The 14,814-nt window shown below is 49.9% G+C and overlaps 2 protein-coding genes across 2 annotated transcripts in view; one reads left to right on the top strand and one right to left on the bottom strand.

The window, feature by feature from the left end:
• Positions 1 to 14,218, top strand: part of TMEM132D (transmembrane protein 132D) — a 15,243-nt gene extending 1,025 nt beyond the window's left edge. Inside the window, exons 2-4 of the mRNA XM_027125125.1 lie at positions 2,546 to 2,819; positions 6,959 to 7,150; positions 11,243 to 14,218. Of these exons, the coding sequence (XP_026980926.1) occupies positions 2,546 to 2,819; positions 6,959 to 7,150; positions 11,243 to 12,427 (1,651 nt within the window). The 3' untranslated portion in view covers positions 12,428 to 14,218. The remainder of the gene's footprint in view (positions 1 to 2,545; positions 2,820 to 6,958; positions 7,151 to 11,242) is intronic.
• GLT1D1 (glycosyltransferase 1 domain containing 1) overlaps positions 10,579 to 14,814 on the bottom strand; it is a 155,347-nt gene continuing 151,111 nt past the window's right edge. The window contains exons 13-15 of the transcript XR_003436776.1: positions 14,223 to 14,482; positions 10,880 to 10,963; positions 10,579 to 10,773 (exon numbers count right to left, since the gene is read on the bottom strand). The gene's annotated coding sequence lies outside the window, so the exon portion shown is untranslated. The remainder of the gene's footprint in view (positions 10,774 to 10,879; positions 10,964 to 14,222; positions 14,483 to 14,814) is intronic.

Raw genomic sequence — 14,814 nt, 5'->3', positions numbered from 1 at the left:
GGGGAGGGGGAAGGAGGGGAGGGGAGGAAGAGGGGAGGGGAGGAGAAGGGGAGGGGTGGGGGAGGGGAGGGGAAGGGAGAGAAGGGGAGGGGGAGGGGAGGGAGGAGGAGGGGAGGGGGTGGTGAGAGGGGGAGGAGGAGGGGGGGGGGAGGGGGAGGGGGAAGGAGGGGAGGGGGGAGGGGAGGGGAGGGGACAGAATACACTGATTGGCCTGCTAGGCTGCAGCCACATTCCCCCGGCTGGGGCCAGAGGAGCTAGGGAAAGAGGTCAACCCTGCCTGAACCAAGAGATCAATGCCAGGAGGAGGGAAGAATTGATTCTTGGAGGCCCCAGGCAACGGAGGTCCACTAGAGAGCTGTCTAACAGATGCTGCCTGACCTGGGCAGTCTCTTTTTCCCCCAGAAACACTGAGATCAGTTTCCCTTGGGGAGATGAAGTCCGTGGCCTGTCACCTGTGTGCCTCTGGTGGCGTTAGATGGACTGATAAGTCTGCATCGCCCACCTCGGGCAAATAAACAGGCATCAGGTACAAAGAGAGTTTTTTTCAGAGACTGGGTCACCTTGGAGAAACCCACGCTTAAGGGACTCGTAGAAAGTCAAAAGCGAGCATGTGAAGAATTAGACCAGGAACTATTCCTGGAGTCTGGGTACTCAGCAGGAGGAGTGAACTGGTACAGCAGGAGGAGTGAACTGGTACTTAGGTGAGGGGCAGCTTTTATTTTCCTTCCCTTGGAAGTCCACCCCTTTGAGTTCTTATGGCACCTGGGAGAGGGCAGGGCTTCAGGAATGAAGGCTTGGGTCCTGCGTGCCGTTGGAAGATGGTTTCAGCCATGACCCTTTCCTTAACCACAGGGGTTTCTGAGGTTGAGTTGGGAGCATGGAGTTCAGCGTGATTACTGACGCTACTGAGGGAAAGTGGGTGCAGGGAGAGACTCACCCAAGGACTGGCCGAGTGATCGTGAACAGGCCAGGTGCTGTCACGACTGTCCAGCTCAGATACAGCAAGAGAACCACTTCGAGGAGCGAGCAGCTCTTCTGCTGGAGACCGTGATGGTGCTGGGAAGGACTGACAGCACATAAGGCATCAGCTGTTGAGGGAGCAGCTAACATCTGCCTGCTGCCTGGCCCTCTCTACATTCATTATCACAAAATACCTTCCCTTGAGTTAAACACTCACTCCCCTCGTGTACTGGTTTGTAGGGCTATACTGGTCACCCAGAGCCTTACTGTATTAATTATCTATTGCTACATAATTGAGCGGCTTACCCCAAAACCAGGTGGCTTGAAAGAAAAGCCTGTCATCTCACAGTTCCCCTGGATCAGGCATCCAGGCCAGGCTTAGCTGGATCTCTCGCAAGCTACAGTCCGGTTGTCAGCCGGAGCTGGAGTCTCCTCACAAGGCTCTGCTGGGGAAGGACCTACATCCAAGCTCATGTGGTTCTTGGGAGGCCTTAGCTCCTCACTGGCTGTTGGCCAGAGGGTGCTGCTTCCAGCTGTCAGGTGTCTCCATAGGGCCGCACACAGCACGGCAGCTGACTTCACCAGGACAGGCAAGAGAGCAGAACCTGGGGCTTCCCTGGTGGCGCAGTGGTTGAGAATCCGCCTGCCAATGCAGGAGACACGGGTTTGAGCCCTGGTCTGGGAAGATCCCACATGCCGCAGAGCAGCTGGCCCCGTGAGCCACAATTACTGAGTCTGTGCGTCCGGAGCCTGTGCTCTGCAACGAGAGAGGCCGCGATAGTGAGAGGCCCGCGCACTGCGATGAGCGGTGGCCCCCGCTCGCCGCAACTATAGAAAGCCCTCGCACAGAAATGAAGAGCCAACACAGCCATAGATAAATAAATTAATAAATAAATAAAATTTGAAAAAGAAAGTATACAAGTAATAGAAAAGGAAAGCAAGGTTAATTTAAAAAGAAGAGAGAGAGAAGAACAAAGGAAAGAGGGCTGAACACGACAAGTCATAGTTTCTTAAAACCTAATCTTGAAGGTGACATCCCATAACTTTTGCTGTAAATTTTTTTTTTTTTTTGGCCGCACTGCGCGGCACGTGGGATCTTAGTTCCCCAACTAGGGATTGAACCCGTGCCTCCTGCATCGGAAGCGCGGAGTCTTAACCACTGGACCGCCAGGGAAGTCCCGCTGTAATCTTTCATTGGAAGAAACATTTACTAGGTCCAGGCCACACCCAAAGGAAAGGGGATTTCACAAAGTGAATACCAGGAGATGGGGCTCATAGGGGACACCTTAGAACTCTGCTGACCACACCAGCCCATTCTGACTGGTCAGCGCTCAGGCCACAGCAGGGCTCCGATATTCTGAGCATCACCCCTGCACATGTGTCTGAGCACCGCCCCCCCGGCCCAGGCTGTGAACTCCCCGAAGGCAGGCCTCATGCCCTCTCACCTCTGCAGCCCCTGCCATGCTTCACCCCCAGCCCCCAGCCGTTGACCCGACCAATCAGCATCTGTTCAATCGAACTGACCCCTTGAGGTCAGTTGACCCGACCAATCAGCATCTGTTCAATCGAACTGACCCCTTGACAGGCCAGCTCGGGACAGTGAGGAGGAGGAAGAAGATGAGAAGAAAGGCCGGGGCTGCACTCTCCAGTACCAGCACGCCATGGTGCGGGTCTTGACTCAGTTTGTGGCCGAAGTGGCTGAGCCCGGGGGGCAGCTGGCCCACCTGCTGGGCTCCGATTGGCAGGTGGACATCACGGAGCTGGTAAATGACTTCATGCAGGTGGAGGAGCCCCGGATTGCCAAGCTGCAAGGGGGACAAGTCCTGATTGGCCAGGAGCTCGGGATGACCGCCATTCAGGTAAGACCCCCAAGGCAAGGCCTCTCTGTGTTCCCGTCACGTCTCTACCCGGACGAGAACTCAGCCGTTTGTCGTCACTTAGAGCAATATCTATTTTTATGTATTTATTTTTTTATTGACGTATAGTCGATGTACAATGTTGGGTTCGTTTCAGGTGTACAGAAAAGTGATGCAGCCATACGTATGTATACATCTATTCTTTTCAGATTCTTTTCCATTATAGGTTATTACAAGATATTGAATAGAGTTCCCTGTGCTGTACAGTAGGTCCTTGTCGTTTATCAATTTTGTATATAGTAGCGTGTATATGTTAGTCCCAAACTCCTAATTTATCCCCCCCCTTTCCCTTTTGGTAACCGTTTGTTTTTTTCCTATGTCCATGGGTCTATTTCTGTTTCGTAAATAAGTGCACTTTACCATTTTCTTAAATTCCACATATAAGTGATATCATATGATATTTGTCTTTCTCTGTCTGGCTTACTTTACTTAGTGTGATAATATCTAGGTCCATTTCTGTTGCTGCAAATGGCACTATTTCATTCTGTTTTTAATGGCTGAGTAATCTTCCGTTGTATATCTGTACCACATCTTCTTTATCATTCATCTGTAGATGAACATTCAGGTTGCTTCCATGTCTTGGCTATTATAAACAGTGCTGCTGTGAACATTGGGGTGCATGTAGCGAATTGGAGTTTGGTCTAGATGTACGCCTAGGAGTGGTATCCCTGGATCACACGGTAGCTCTATTCAACAGTATCCATTTTCAGAGTGAATAGACTGAAAGAAGCGGTCAAATAAACAACAGAAGAGGTATAATGATGGACTGGCTTCTCAGGATGGGTCATGTTTGAAACTCCAAGACGTTATTTGTCTCTGAGACATGGTGGATGTTACTATCTTGGGACAAAAGCTCTAAAAATAAAGCTACTATATGATCCAGCAATCTGACTCCTGGGCGTACATCTGGAAAAGACAAAAACTCAAATTCAAAAAGATACATGCACCCCAATGTTCACTGCAGCACCATTTACAACAGCTGAGACATGGAAGCAACCTGAATGTCCATCGATGGATGAAGAAGATGTGGTGCATGTACACAATGGAATACTACTCAGCCATAAAAAAGAATGAAATACTTTGCAGCAACATGGATGGACCTAGAGATGATCATACTAAGTGAAGTACGTCAGACAGAGAAAGACAAATACCATGTGATATCACTGATATGTAGAATCTTAAAAAATGATACAAATGAACTGTTACAAAACAGAAACAGCCTCACAGACATAGAAAACAAACTTATGGCTGCTAAAGGGGAAAGGTCTGGGGAGGGATAAATTAGGAGTTTGAAATTAGCATATACACACTACCAGCAAGGACCTAGTGTATAGCACAGGGAACTCTACTCATTACTCTGTAATAACCTATATGGGGAAAGAATCTGATAAAGAACAGATACATGTACATGTACAGCTGAATCACATTGTTGTACACCTGAAACTAACACAACATTGTAAATCAACCAACCCCAATATAAAATAAAAGTTTTGTAATTGAAAAATACTTTTTAAAAAGCTCTTGGGGTGGGCTAAGCACATCAGAATCATGGGTGTGGCCAGCAGCTTCTCACTTGGTCACTCCACCTCACTGACCACGGTCACCGAAAAGCTTCCCATCCCACCATGATGCTCAGCTGTCTCCACCAGGGCCCAGCCTGCCCCATGATGAAACCTGGAGCATTTCAGAAATGTACTGAAGGAAGCAACAGAGTTATTATGATTCCACTGGTCTTGTAAGCACCTGCTGCTAGGAATGGATGGGGTGAACCAGTATGCAACATGGGAGCTTTGAAACAAACACTTTCACAAGACACAGTTCTGGGAGGTCACTTGGGAGTCACTTACCTCCTGTCTGAGAGCAAATATTGTTCCTCAGTGACTGCCCCATTTATAGAAGAGGTGATCATCCTATTAGCCAAACAGTGAGGTTTACTCTATTGGATTGTAGAAGACTTCAAACATTCTGGAAAATGGGCTGATATTTAAGAGAGATCATTTTTGAACCCATTATTATCAAATGATTGAATTAACCCTGAGACGTCTCATTAAAATAGAATATTGCAGCTATCAGTTGGAGAATACATTATAAAATTTTCAGACAGTCTATCAGAAACAAAATGTTTTTATTTGTACAATCAAGAAAATGTAATTTTGCTGTTAACTCTGTACTGTTTTATTAAAAATGTTTTATAACTTTGCTTTTAAATTTTCACATGAAACCATTTGCAAATGACGTACTTAATCTAATAAAATACTTTAGCCACTGGAAAAAAATAAAAATAAAAGAGATCATTTTATTCAAGGGGGAAAGTAAATTACTTTGAACTGGGACTCAGGTGTTACATGCTCCAATGCTCTCTAAAAGCTGCGAAGGTACCCTCTGTGAGGAAAGCAGCCAGAGCATCAGGTGAAAGAGGATGACTGAGTTGGGCCCTAAGTGTTAGGAGGACAATAGGGAGTGGTGAGGAGTGTGGCAAAGGGAGGCTGATACTCACCTCCAAAAGGTGCCAAGAGGAAATGGGAGCCCAGTGTGGAGAGATGCTGCAACTTTTCCAGAATAGCTAGAAATCTATCTTTCATACGAAATCATCTGTTTTTTAAGGATGGCCATTCATCCCATTTTGAAGTATTATGTCAAACAGAACACATCCGCCCCATAGACAAGCACTTGTAATCTTCACAGTTGATTTTTGCCTGAAAGATCTAAATTAAAGTTGATCCATGGGCTAAAGTCATGCTGATGTCTGGAAACTGGAACCAAGACGACAACTTGACACCAACCACTCAAGATGATCATTTAAATACAAAGACGCAATGAAACACTGTTCAGAAATCAGGTATTTCTGTGAAAATCAGTGAGTGCGAAGGGGCCAGCTTCCCATGCGTGAAACATGAAAATTGTCCTAGTGGGGCATCTGCTCCTGAGACCCTTCGTTTTTCCCTCTTATTTATGGCCACCGAGTCCTCCTGAGTTATAAATTCATTTGGCCACTTTCTTCTGGGGACTCCTGTTTCATACCCAGCGCCATTCAAGGTGTCCCAACCAGATTTAGAAACTGAAGAAGGTATTTGAACAGAAATGTGGGGCTTTGATAAAGGAATTTAATGAATCCAGGGAAAACTGTCCTGAGATACATCTTCATAAATATCACCAACAACTTGAAAAGAGAAATACGTCAAAAAAGCTGGGGAAGGGAGAATGAAACCTGTTTCACCCAGAAGGTTAAGGATTCATAGAGGGGAGTCTAAGTCAGCACTTTGTAACTTGGATGAGGGGCGGGGGAGCAGAGGTGCTTCCACAGACAATCTTCCAAAGCAGGATTTCCTCCTCAGGGTCTAAATTGAACAGAAGCTTCATTCCCCAGGGCATCACAGGTGTCCAGAGACCAATGAGACTTTGGGACATCGGCGTCAAGGGTAGGACTCGCAGCTGAGTTTATCAGAGGACGGAAGCTGATATTCCAAAATACAGCTGAGTGTCACTGCTCAGTGTTCCCCAAAGTGTGGAGTGCGAGCTCCCGGTGACACACGGGATGCTTCAGGTGGTACATGGACCGACCGTCTCTTCTTTGCGTGTAACTGGTCATTGGCGATCATGTGTAGAAGAGAGAAATAGAGAAATGTATAGCTAGCATATCGAAACCGTTTTTCTATGACGCTATGAAGCTTTTTTAAACAAATTCTTTACATAAAATGATTTTAAACAAAATATGCACTAAGTAATAGTAGAAATGATCCATGCTGTAGAAGAATCGTAACGTTAGTGCTGAAATGAATGAAAATGTTAATTCTTCTCAGGGTCTGAGGGCAGTGCACGGTAGGCAATGGAGTTTATTTGATGCTGTGGGTGGGATGCCAGGTCCTACCCCATCCACTCCTTGATACCATCTTGCTGTTACTTAAAAAATGCGCTATATTTTCACAAGCAAGCTGTATCTTTTAGAAGAAGGCATGAGTGGAAACACCCGTTTTTGCTCCTCTGGCTCTGTCTGTCCCTATCCACCTCCATCGTTTACACCATCGGGGGGATTTCTGGAACCACAGAGAGCTTTTCCTGCCTATGTCGGTTCTGCCTTTCAGATCCTGTCGCCTCTGTCAGATGCCATCTTGGCCGAGAAGACCATCACCGTGCTGGACGAGAAGGTGACGATCACAGACCTCGGGGTCCAGCTGGTGGCAGGGCTGTCCCTCTCCCTGCAGCTCAGCCCTGGGAGCAACAGAGCCATCTTCGCCACTGCGGTGGCTCAAGAACTTCTGCAAAGGCCCAGACAGGTGTGGGGTGGGGATGGGGCACCGTGGGAAGGGGTCACATGTCGGGGGTGTCACACAGCAGGCGGGTCACACCAGGTGAGGTCACACACCAGGTGGGGTGATATATCCAGGGGGAGTTACACATGGGGGGGTCACACACCAGGTAAGGTCACTCATCAGGTGAGGTCACACACCAGGTGAGGTCACACAGCAGGTGGGTCACACCAGGTGAGGTCACACACCAGGTGGGGTCATATATCCAGGGGGGTTACACATGGGGGGGGTCACACACCAGGTGAGGTCACACACCAGGTGAGGTCACACCCAGGTGAGGTCACACACCAGGTGAGGTCACACCCAGGTGAGGTCACACACCAGGTGAGGTCACACCCAGGTGAGGTCAAACACCAGGTGAGGTCACACACCAGGTGAGGTCACACCCAGGTGAGGTCAAACACCAGGTGAGGTCACACACCAGGTGCGGTTACACAGCAGGTGGGGCCCACACCAGCGGGGAAATCCCACATCTCTTGGGGTCACGTGGTGGGGTTGCATCACATGTCAGTGGGGTCGTTCACTGGGTGGGCTTCCGCCTTGAGCAGGTCACACTTCAGGTGAGGTCGCACAGTGGGGTGAGGTCACGCGTTGGATCAGGTTGCCTGTGTGGTGGAATCACTAATTGGGGTGGAGGGGTCCCGCAAAAGAGTGGGCTCGCACATCGGGCGCTCCGCAGTCTGGAGAGGCGTTGTGAAGGGGCAACTGCTCAGCCTCAGGCTTCCCAGCGCCCCCAACGTAGATGCCAGACCCCAAGGTTGCCAGGAGTGATGGATTATAGCGCACCAGGAGCCAGAGAGGCTGGGCGCAGTCTCCTCGCGCCCCATCCGCGTCACCTGTGCTGCTTCTCCACCCCCCCCCCCAGACGGTCCTGGCTCTGGACCCCGCTGACGTCCCCGAGCAGTGGGTGAAAGCGAGGGCGGGCACAGACTCCAAGGAGGGGTCCACAGCCTTCCGCTAAGTCCCTGCTCAAAAACATGGGCTAACGGGTCTGGGGGTCGGAAGGAGATTGGAGGAGATGCGTCCACATTTGTCATTTAGCTCAAAGCAGAAGTAACAAGCCGGTGGTGACATCAGTCATGGCCTTCTTTCTCTTTACTGGAAACCAGCGTGCGCTAATAGTGTGTTGTGTGTACTGTGCGTATGTGTATGTTTGTGTTATGTATGTGTGTTGTGTGTAGTGTGCGTTGTGTATGTGTACCTGTTGTGGTGTGTATCACGTGGTGCGTGTTTGTGTGTTGATACGATGGTTTCCAAACAAAGAGGACTGTTGGAAGGGCACTTGGAAACGTCATCTGATCTCCTCCCTCATCTGAGATGGAGAAACTTTATTTCTTAGAAGGAAACTGGATGGAGACTTTGGTGAGCCTTGTTTAATGCCCAAGGACGGTGGTCTCAGGCTACTGATTCTGTGCGCCCCATGAGACAGGACTGTCCTCCTGTGGGGATGCTAGAAGGCCTCCAGCCCACACAGGGGGTTTTCGGGCAGCTTTCCTTATTGGTCAGGAGCGCTTCCTGGAAGCTCTCCCCTCGGCAGGTACATTGCCATCTGGGTCCCCTCTTGCACCTGCTGAGGCTGTGACTGTGTTTGGGCAGGAAGGTGGGCTAAGCTGTACCTGCCCCTGGACACACAGAGCCTTACCGTTTTCCCAGCCCGTACCCATCACTGAAGGCTCCCCTGCCAGGTGTTAGCTAATCCCTTGTCCTTTCACTGTGGTCTTTCTTTGTGTGCAGGGGTTTGGATTAGAAAGCACTTGAAAGTGGATGATCTCAATAACGGATACGAATTCTTGCCAGAGACAAACCTCCCTTTTCTCAGGGCATGATGCCAGCCAGGTTGCAAGTTACAGATAGCAAAGGAGAAATAACCCGAGGCTTCTTCCTGTCTTCCTGGGGCGATCAAATCAGGTGACTGCCGGTTAGGAGTTAAGGAAGCGATAAGACACAGTTAGAATAGGGCCACAGAGCGAATCCATTTCCCACATGCAGAGCTAGGCACGTGACCCTGAGGTTTGCTCCGTGCTTGCTTTGAATGGAGCTCAGTCCCTGCCTGCAACTTGGCTCTGACATTTCAGTTTCAAGAAATCCAACGTGCGTTTGAAGTTCCTGCTGCAATTTCACAGCCAATCCGAAGGCCCAGGTAAACCGAGGTCACCTCCAGTGGCTTCTGGCCTGTGTCATGGAGGCATTTTCCACTTAGCAGCCACCCCAAGCCGATGGCTAACAAGGTCGGTATTTACTGGCTGTGCTGAAGGAGAAGCAGAGACCACCAGTCATATGTCAGAAAAGACCAGACGCCACCAGGTAAACTTAACTTCTGTGGTGGTCAGTGGCTCTTTGGTCGCAAGTAAGAGGAATCCCCTCAAGCAAGTTTAAATAACACAGGCTTTATACAAGGGTAGAGGGGCCCTCTTAGACCCCAGCTGCAAGAACCTGGGGAAACTGGGGGGTCGACAGTCTCTCTCATGTCCATCATCTCATTAAATAAATGCTGTGCCCAGACATTTGCTTACACCTGATCCATCGTGGGGCTCCAAAGTGGCTTCATTCTCCAGTCTTACATGAGCTCCGACACATCTTCCCACCACTGAGTGCTTCACTCCCATCTTAATGTTAATTTATTTATTTATTTTGGCTGTGTTGGGTCTTCGTTTCTGTGCGAGGGCTCTCTCTAGTTGCGGCGAGCGGGGGCCACTCTTCATCGCGGTGCGCGGGCCTCTCACCGTTGTGGCCTCTCCCGTTGCGGAGCACAGGCTCCGGACGTGCAGGCTCAGCGGCCATGGCTCACGGGCCCAGCTGCTCCGCGGCATGTGGGATCTTCCTGGACCGGGGCACGAACCCGCGTCCCCTGCATTAGCAGGCAGATTCTCAACCACTGCGCCACCAGGGAAGCCTCTCCCATCTTGCTTATTTCAAATTGGAGGGGGAGATGCCGGCTGGCTCAGAGCTGCAGAGATGAATGGCTCTGACAGCAGCCGTCCTATGGGTCCAATCAGCTGTGGCCAGGTGGGCAGGCACACAAGCCTCTTAGGGCTGTGCATCCTTCTGGGTTTGGGGTGGAGCAGCTTCTCCGGGAGCTAGGAGGAGGGAGGAGGGAGCAATGGGCCTCCCAGTTTGCTGTCAAGGCCAATGACATCGTCACTGAAACTGAAGGCTTAGAGGTTATTTTGTCTATTACAGTCTCCCAAGGAAAGCTGGTCTAAAGCAACAAAGTAAAAAGACAAGGGATTGAGATGGACACAAGTCTTGACCCTGGCTAATTTGGGGTCTCCCAGTTTCCCCCAACTGGTTGGGTTGGAGAGTGGAAGGGAAGACAAAGATTCTCCCAACAGAAAGCTTCCTAACCCTTCCCAACCCCAACCCCAACCCTAACCCTAACCCTTCCCAACCCCAACCCTAACCCTTCCCAACCCCAACCCTAACCCTAGCCCTAACCCTCTCTCTGGCTGGTTGGTTTTACTCTTCACCTCCAAGCCAAGACTGTCCACAAGCCAATACAAACCCATCCTTAGATGCTGATGTAGCAGGACCAACACAACCAAAGCCTGCAGCCCCTCTGGGGCACCCTTGTCTAGGTCAGGGGTTTTAACCTGTGTTGTGAGTAATGCATGGAGACTCGGTATTAAAGCAACTTAAACATAACGTAATAAATATTTTTCGTTTACCTGTGTAACATTTGTAAATGACCCCACTAACCGGTATATCTCCGTTGATAGGCAGTTGGTTACTATGCAGAAGTAGATCCTGTACCGCCAAAAGAAGCCATCTTTCTTTCAACACCTCAGGAGAGAAAGCAGATCTTATTAGGGAGGGTTATTCCTGGGCCTGTTTCATCATTGTCGTTTTGCTGTTGTAGTTTTCTTTGGCTTCTACATCTTTACAGGAATTCATTTTCTTTCATACCCTCAGTACTTCTCGCCTCTTGTTTCTACGCTGCATAAAAGGTTTCCCTTTGTTCTTGGAGTATTATCTTTGTGACAGAGTGTCTGTTTTTCCTAAGACTTTGTATTCAGTGAGCTTTGGGGCCCGTTTTGATGAACTTACTTTTTTCTTCAACAGGAAGCAGCCATCAGTTGCTGGGTCCAATTCAGTGATGGCTCTGTCACCCCCTTGGATATTTACGACGCGAAAGACTTCTCCCTGATGGCCACATCACTGGATGAGAAGGTGGTCTCTATCCACCAAGACCCCAAATTCAAGTGGCCTATAATCACGGCTGAAGCCGAGGGACAGGGTGCCCTGGTGAAGGTCGAAATGGTTATTTGTGAGTCATGCCAGAAATCCAAACGGAAGAGCGTGTTGGCCGTGGGGACAGCCAACGTCAAAGTTAAATTTGGCCCAAACGATGCCAATCCCAACACCAGCGACAGCAGACACACGGGGGCAGGAGGTCACCTGGATAATAATGTCAGTGACAGAAGACCCAGAAAACCCTCGCAAGAATGGGGGCGTCAAGAGGGACGGTACTACGGCAGTTCTTCCGTGGGCCTCATGGAAGGAAGGGGCTCCACCACGGAAAGGTCCACCTTCCAGAAGAACCGTGGCCAGGAAAGCCTTCTGGATGATGACAGCCATTTGCAGACCATCTCCATTGACCTCACCAGCTTCCCCGCCCAGGTGGACCTGCCCAGAAGCTATGGGGAAATGGATGAGAATGACCTCACGCAGGCCTCCAAAGGGCTGAGCGACTTGGAAATTGGGATGTATGCCCTGTTGGGTGTCTTCTGCCTGGCCATTCTGGTCTTCCTAATAAACTGTGTGACCTTTGCGTTAAAGTACAGGCACAAGCAGGTTCCCTTCGAGGAACAAGAAGGTATGAGTCACTACCATGACTGGGTCGGGTTGAGCCACCGGGCCGAACTGTTGGAGAATCACATCAACTTGGCTTCCTCCCAGGACGAGCAGATCACCGCCATCGACAGGGGCATGGATTTCGAAGAGAGTAAGTATCTCCTCAGCACAAACTCCCCAAACAGCACCAACGGACAGCTGTTCGCATCTTCAGGACACGCACTCATGGACGGGAGCGATCTGAAAAGCGAGCCCCCAACGTCCCCTACCTCAAAAAGGAAAAGAGTGGAATTCACCACTTTCACCACCGTCTCTACGGATGACAGATGCCCCGCCGTGAACTCCATAGCGACCAGCAGTGAGGATGCCGTGAAATGGGTCTGCCAGGATCTGGACCCTGGGGGATGCCAAGAGTCATGCGGCTACATGGAAGGATTACATGAAGATGTGTAAGCCGGGCCTTCACAGACATTGGTTCTCACTCACCTTTCGGCCTTTAACTTGGGGATGTGGGGCAACCGTGTGCCCGGTGGGGAAATAAAAAGACGGGACAAGAGCAGGGTGACGCTATCCACAGAGCCACAGACAATGACCCTGGCTCCCCTGGGACGGCCCCGAGTTGGAATTGATGTCAACAGTCCAGGGTCCAATGTTTCTGTCAGTGTTAAGGGGTTTATCATGCATGGCGAGATTCTTACATTGGAAGAAAGATGAGTTCTGAATCACTGAACTTCAGAGAACCTCCAGGAGAGAACAATCCCTCTCTTGCCATCTCACTTTCTTTCATTGAAGCCACACAGCTGCCGTATTCAATGTTGTGGACCACAGGAGAAAAATGAGACTCAGGTTGGGCTCAAGGGGATGGATGGGAGGAAGCGTGTCATTGGACCTCGGGCAGCACATCTGGCTGTGAGCATATGAGCAGAGGTGGAGTCTAGCGCCACCTAGAGTCAGCTCTTGGGAAGCAAGAGTTTTGAGTTTCGAGTTATTGTCTCCCAAAGGCTGGGGCAAAGCAAGGCAATCGCTGACGAGGATTGAAAGGGAACAGGAGGGTAAATAGGCCACCAGTACCTTTGTAACTACGTGCCAAGAACCACCACCCAAACAAACAAAGGCGCTCTGAGCCGTTCAGAGCATCCCTTTACTAGTAAACTAGGGAGCCTGGGTGGAGACTTTCAACTGGGTTCGAAGGACCAGAATTTTTTTTTTTTTTTTTTTTTTAGCAAATTCACTACGTTCACGTTTGTACTCCTCCCCCACCACGCCCCACATCGCCACCTTTCCAAAAGTCATTGGTCACTCGGCAGTGGAGGGCAGTGTCACCATTCCCTCTCTTCCACTGTGGCGTCTGTGTCAACCACCAGGTGACATTCTACGCTGAAGCCCCACTGGGCAAACTTCACACGTGTCCTTCTTTGAAGAGGCTGGTCTTGGAGGGTCAGCAGCGCTCACAAGGAATTCAACACCCAGGGATGCTCCTTCCCCTTGCTTTTCCCGGAAAGCAGGGTTCTTCTGTGATGCCTCTGTGGACGGTCCCATCCAGTCTGCTGCTCAAGGTTGATGAGATAAATCTGGGTGTCCACACGGAGGGTACAGGGCGGGGAGAGTTGGGACTCGGGGTGTGCGATGAGGTGGGCTGGGCAGGAAGCCTGGCCCATTCACACACAGGGGGCGGCGGGGGGGGCGGGGGAGGCTTCTTCTCCACCTTGGAGGGATGGAGGGACCTGAGGTAACCACCTTTGGGGCAGAGAGCTGGGTTATTCGAGTGTTGGGTTCTAAGGTCAGTTTCTCTTTCTCTGTGTGCCTCTCTGTCCCTGTGTCTTTCTGAACCTATCTCTCTGCTTCCTCTGTCTCTCTCTCTCTCTCTCTCTCTCTCTCTCTCTTTCAGTCTCTATGCATATAATTGAATTCTCCTGAGATCAAGTGTGTAAATTCCACCAGTTCACCCTCTCGACCTCAGCACTCTCCCCCAAACTAAGGTGCTGTCCGTTTGCTCTAAGACTGAGATTCCAGCAGCCATCAGCTACCTGCTCCTGTCCCCCACTTGACTTACATTGTCTGGCTGGGTGATTAAACTGTCACCCCTTTTCAAGGATAATCCTTTGCTTTCAGTAACCCCCCCTCATTTCTTTCATTCTTTCCCGCGTGATGTTCCGTTTCATAACGCTGCCGCTGCCCCCTCTCAAATCCGTCTGCGTGCAGAATGTATTGTAGATAGTAAGAATGTAATATATATTTATAAACTTACCGGCTGTAAATATAAAATTTGCCTTCCACGGCTTTATGGCTGTCCTTTGTCTTTCTACACACTGACCCCCTCCCAGCGGCTGGCATCCATGGCAAATGGCCCTCCAAAGCTGAGCTCTGGGGAAATGAAGAAGCAGATTGACGGATCCCGGCAACAATCCGATTACAGTCTTACGCAGCGTAATGCCTCTCTCTGCGTTGAGGCGATGTTGACACATGATGACAAAGTACATTGTGTACTAAGTATCTCTCCTTCAGGACCTGAAAGGATTTGAAAATCAATCACGTGTGCAGTTCTCTGCTAAAAGCCTGCTGACTGATGGCAGTAAGTGAGAACCACGGCAGGCAAGCGTGTAGTCCAGCCTCCCTTTGGGCTGGAGCAAAAAGGGCTCTGTCCTGTCTTTGGATCTCACACGTACATTCAGAGGTCAATTTCCTGAGGCACGTGTGTGCCCGTGGTGACTCTGGGCTGGGGTGTTTTTAAAAAGGTTGAGTTTTAGATTCCTCTAATAATCAAACGCAGTCCCGAGACGATTCCCCAGAAAAAGAAGTTGCGTGAAATCCTGGTCTTTGTGCAAACAGTATCAAGTGAT

This window comes from Aethalodelphis obliquidens, unplaced genomic scaffold, assembly GCF_003676395.1.
Source record: "Aethalodelphis obliquidens isolate GAN/ISIS:26980383/991018 unplaced genomic scaffold, ASM367639v1 scaffold28, whole genome shotgun sequence".
NCBI lineage: Eukaryota > Metazoa > Chordata > Mammalia > Artiodactyla > Delphinidae > Aethalodelphis > Aethalodelphis obliquidens.
The sequence above is the reverse complement of the archived record's forward strand: the minus strand, read 5'-3'. Positions and strand labels throughout refer to the sequence as shown.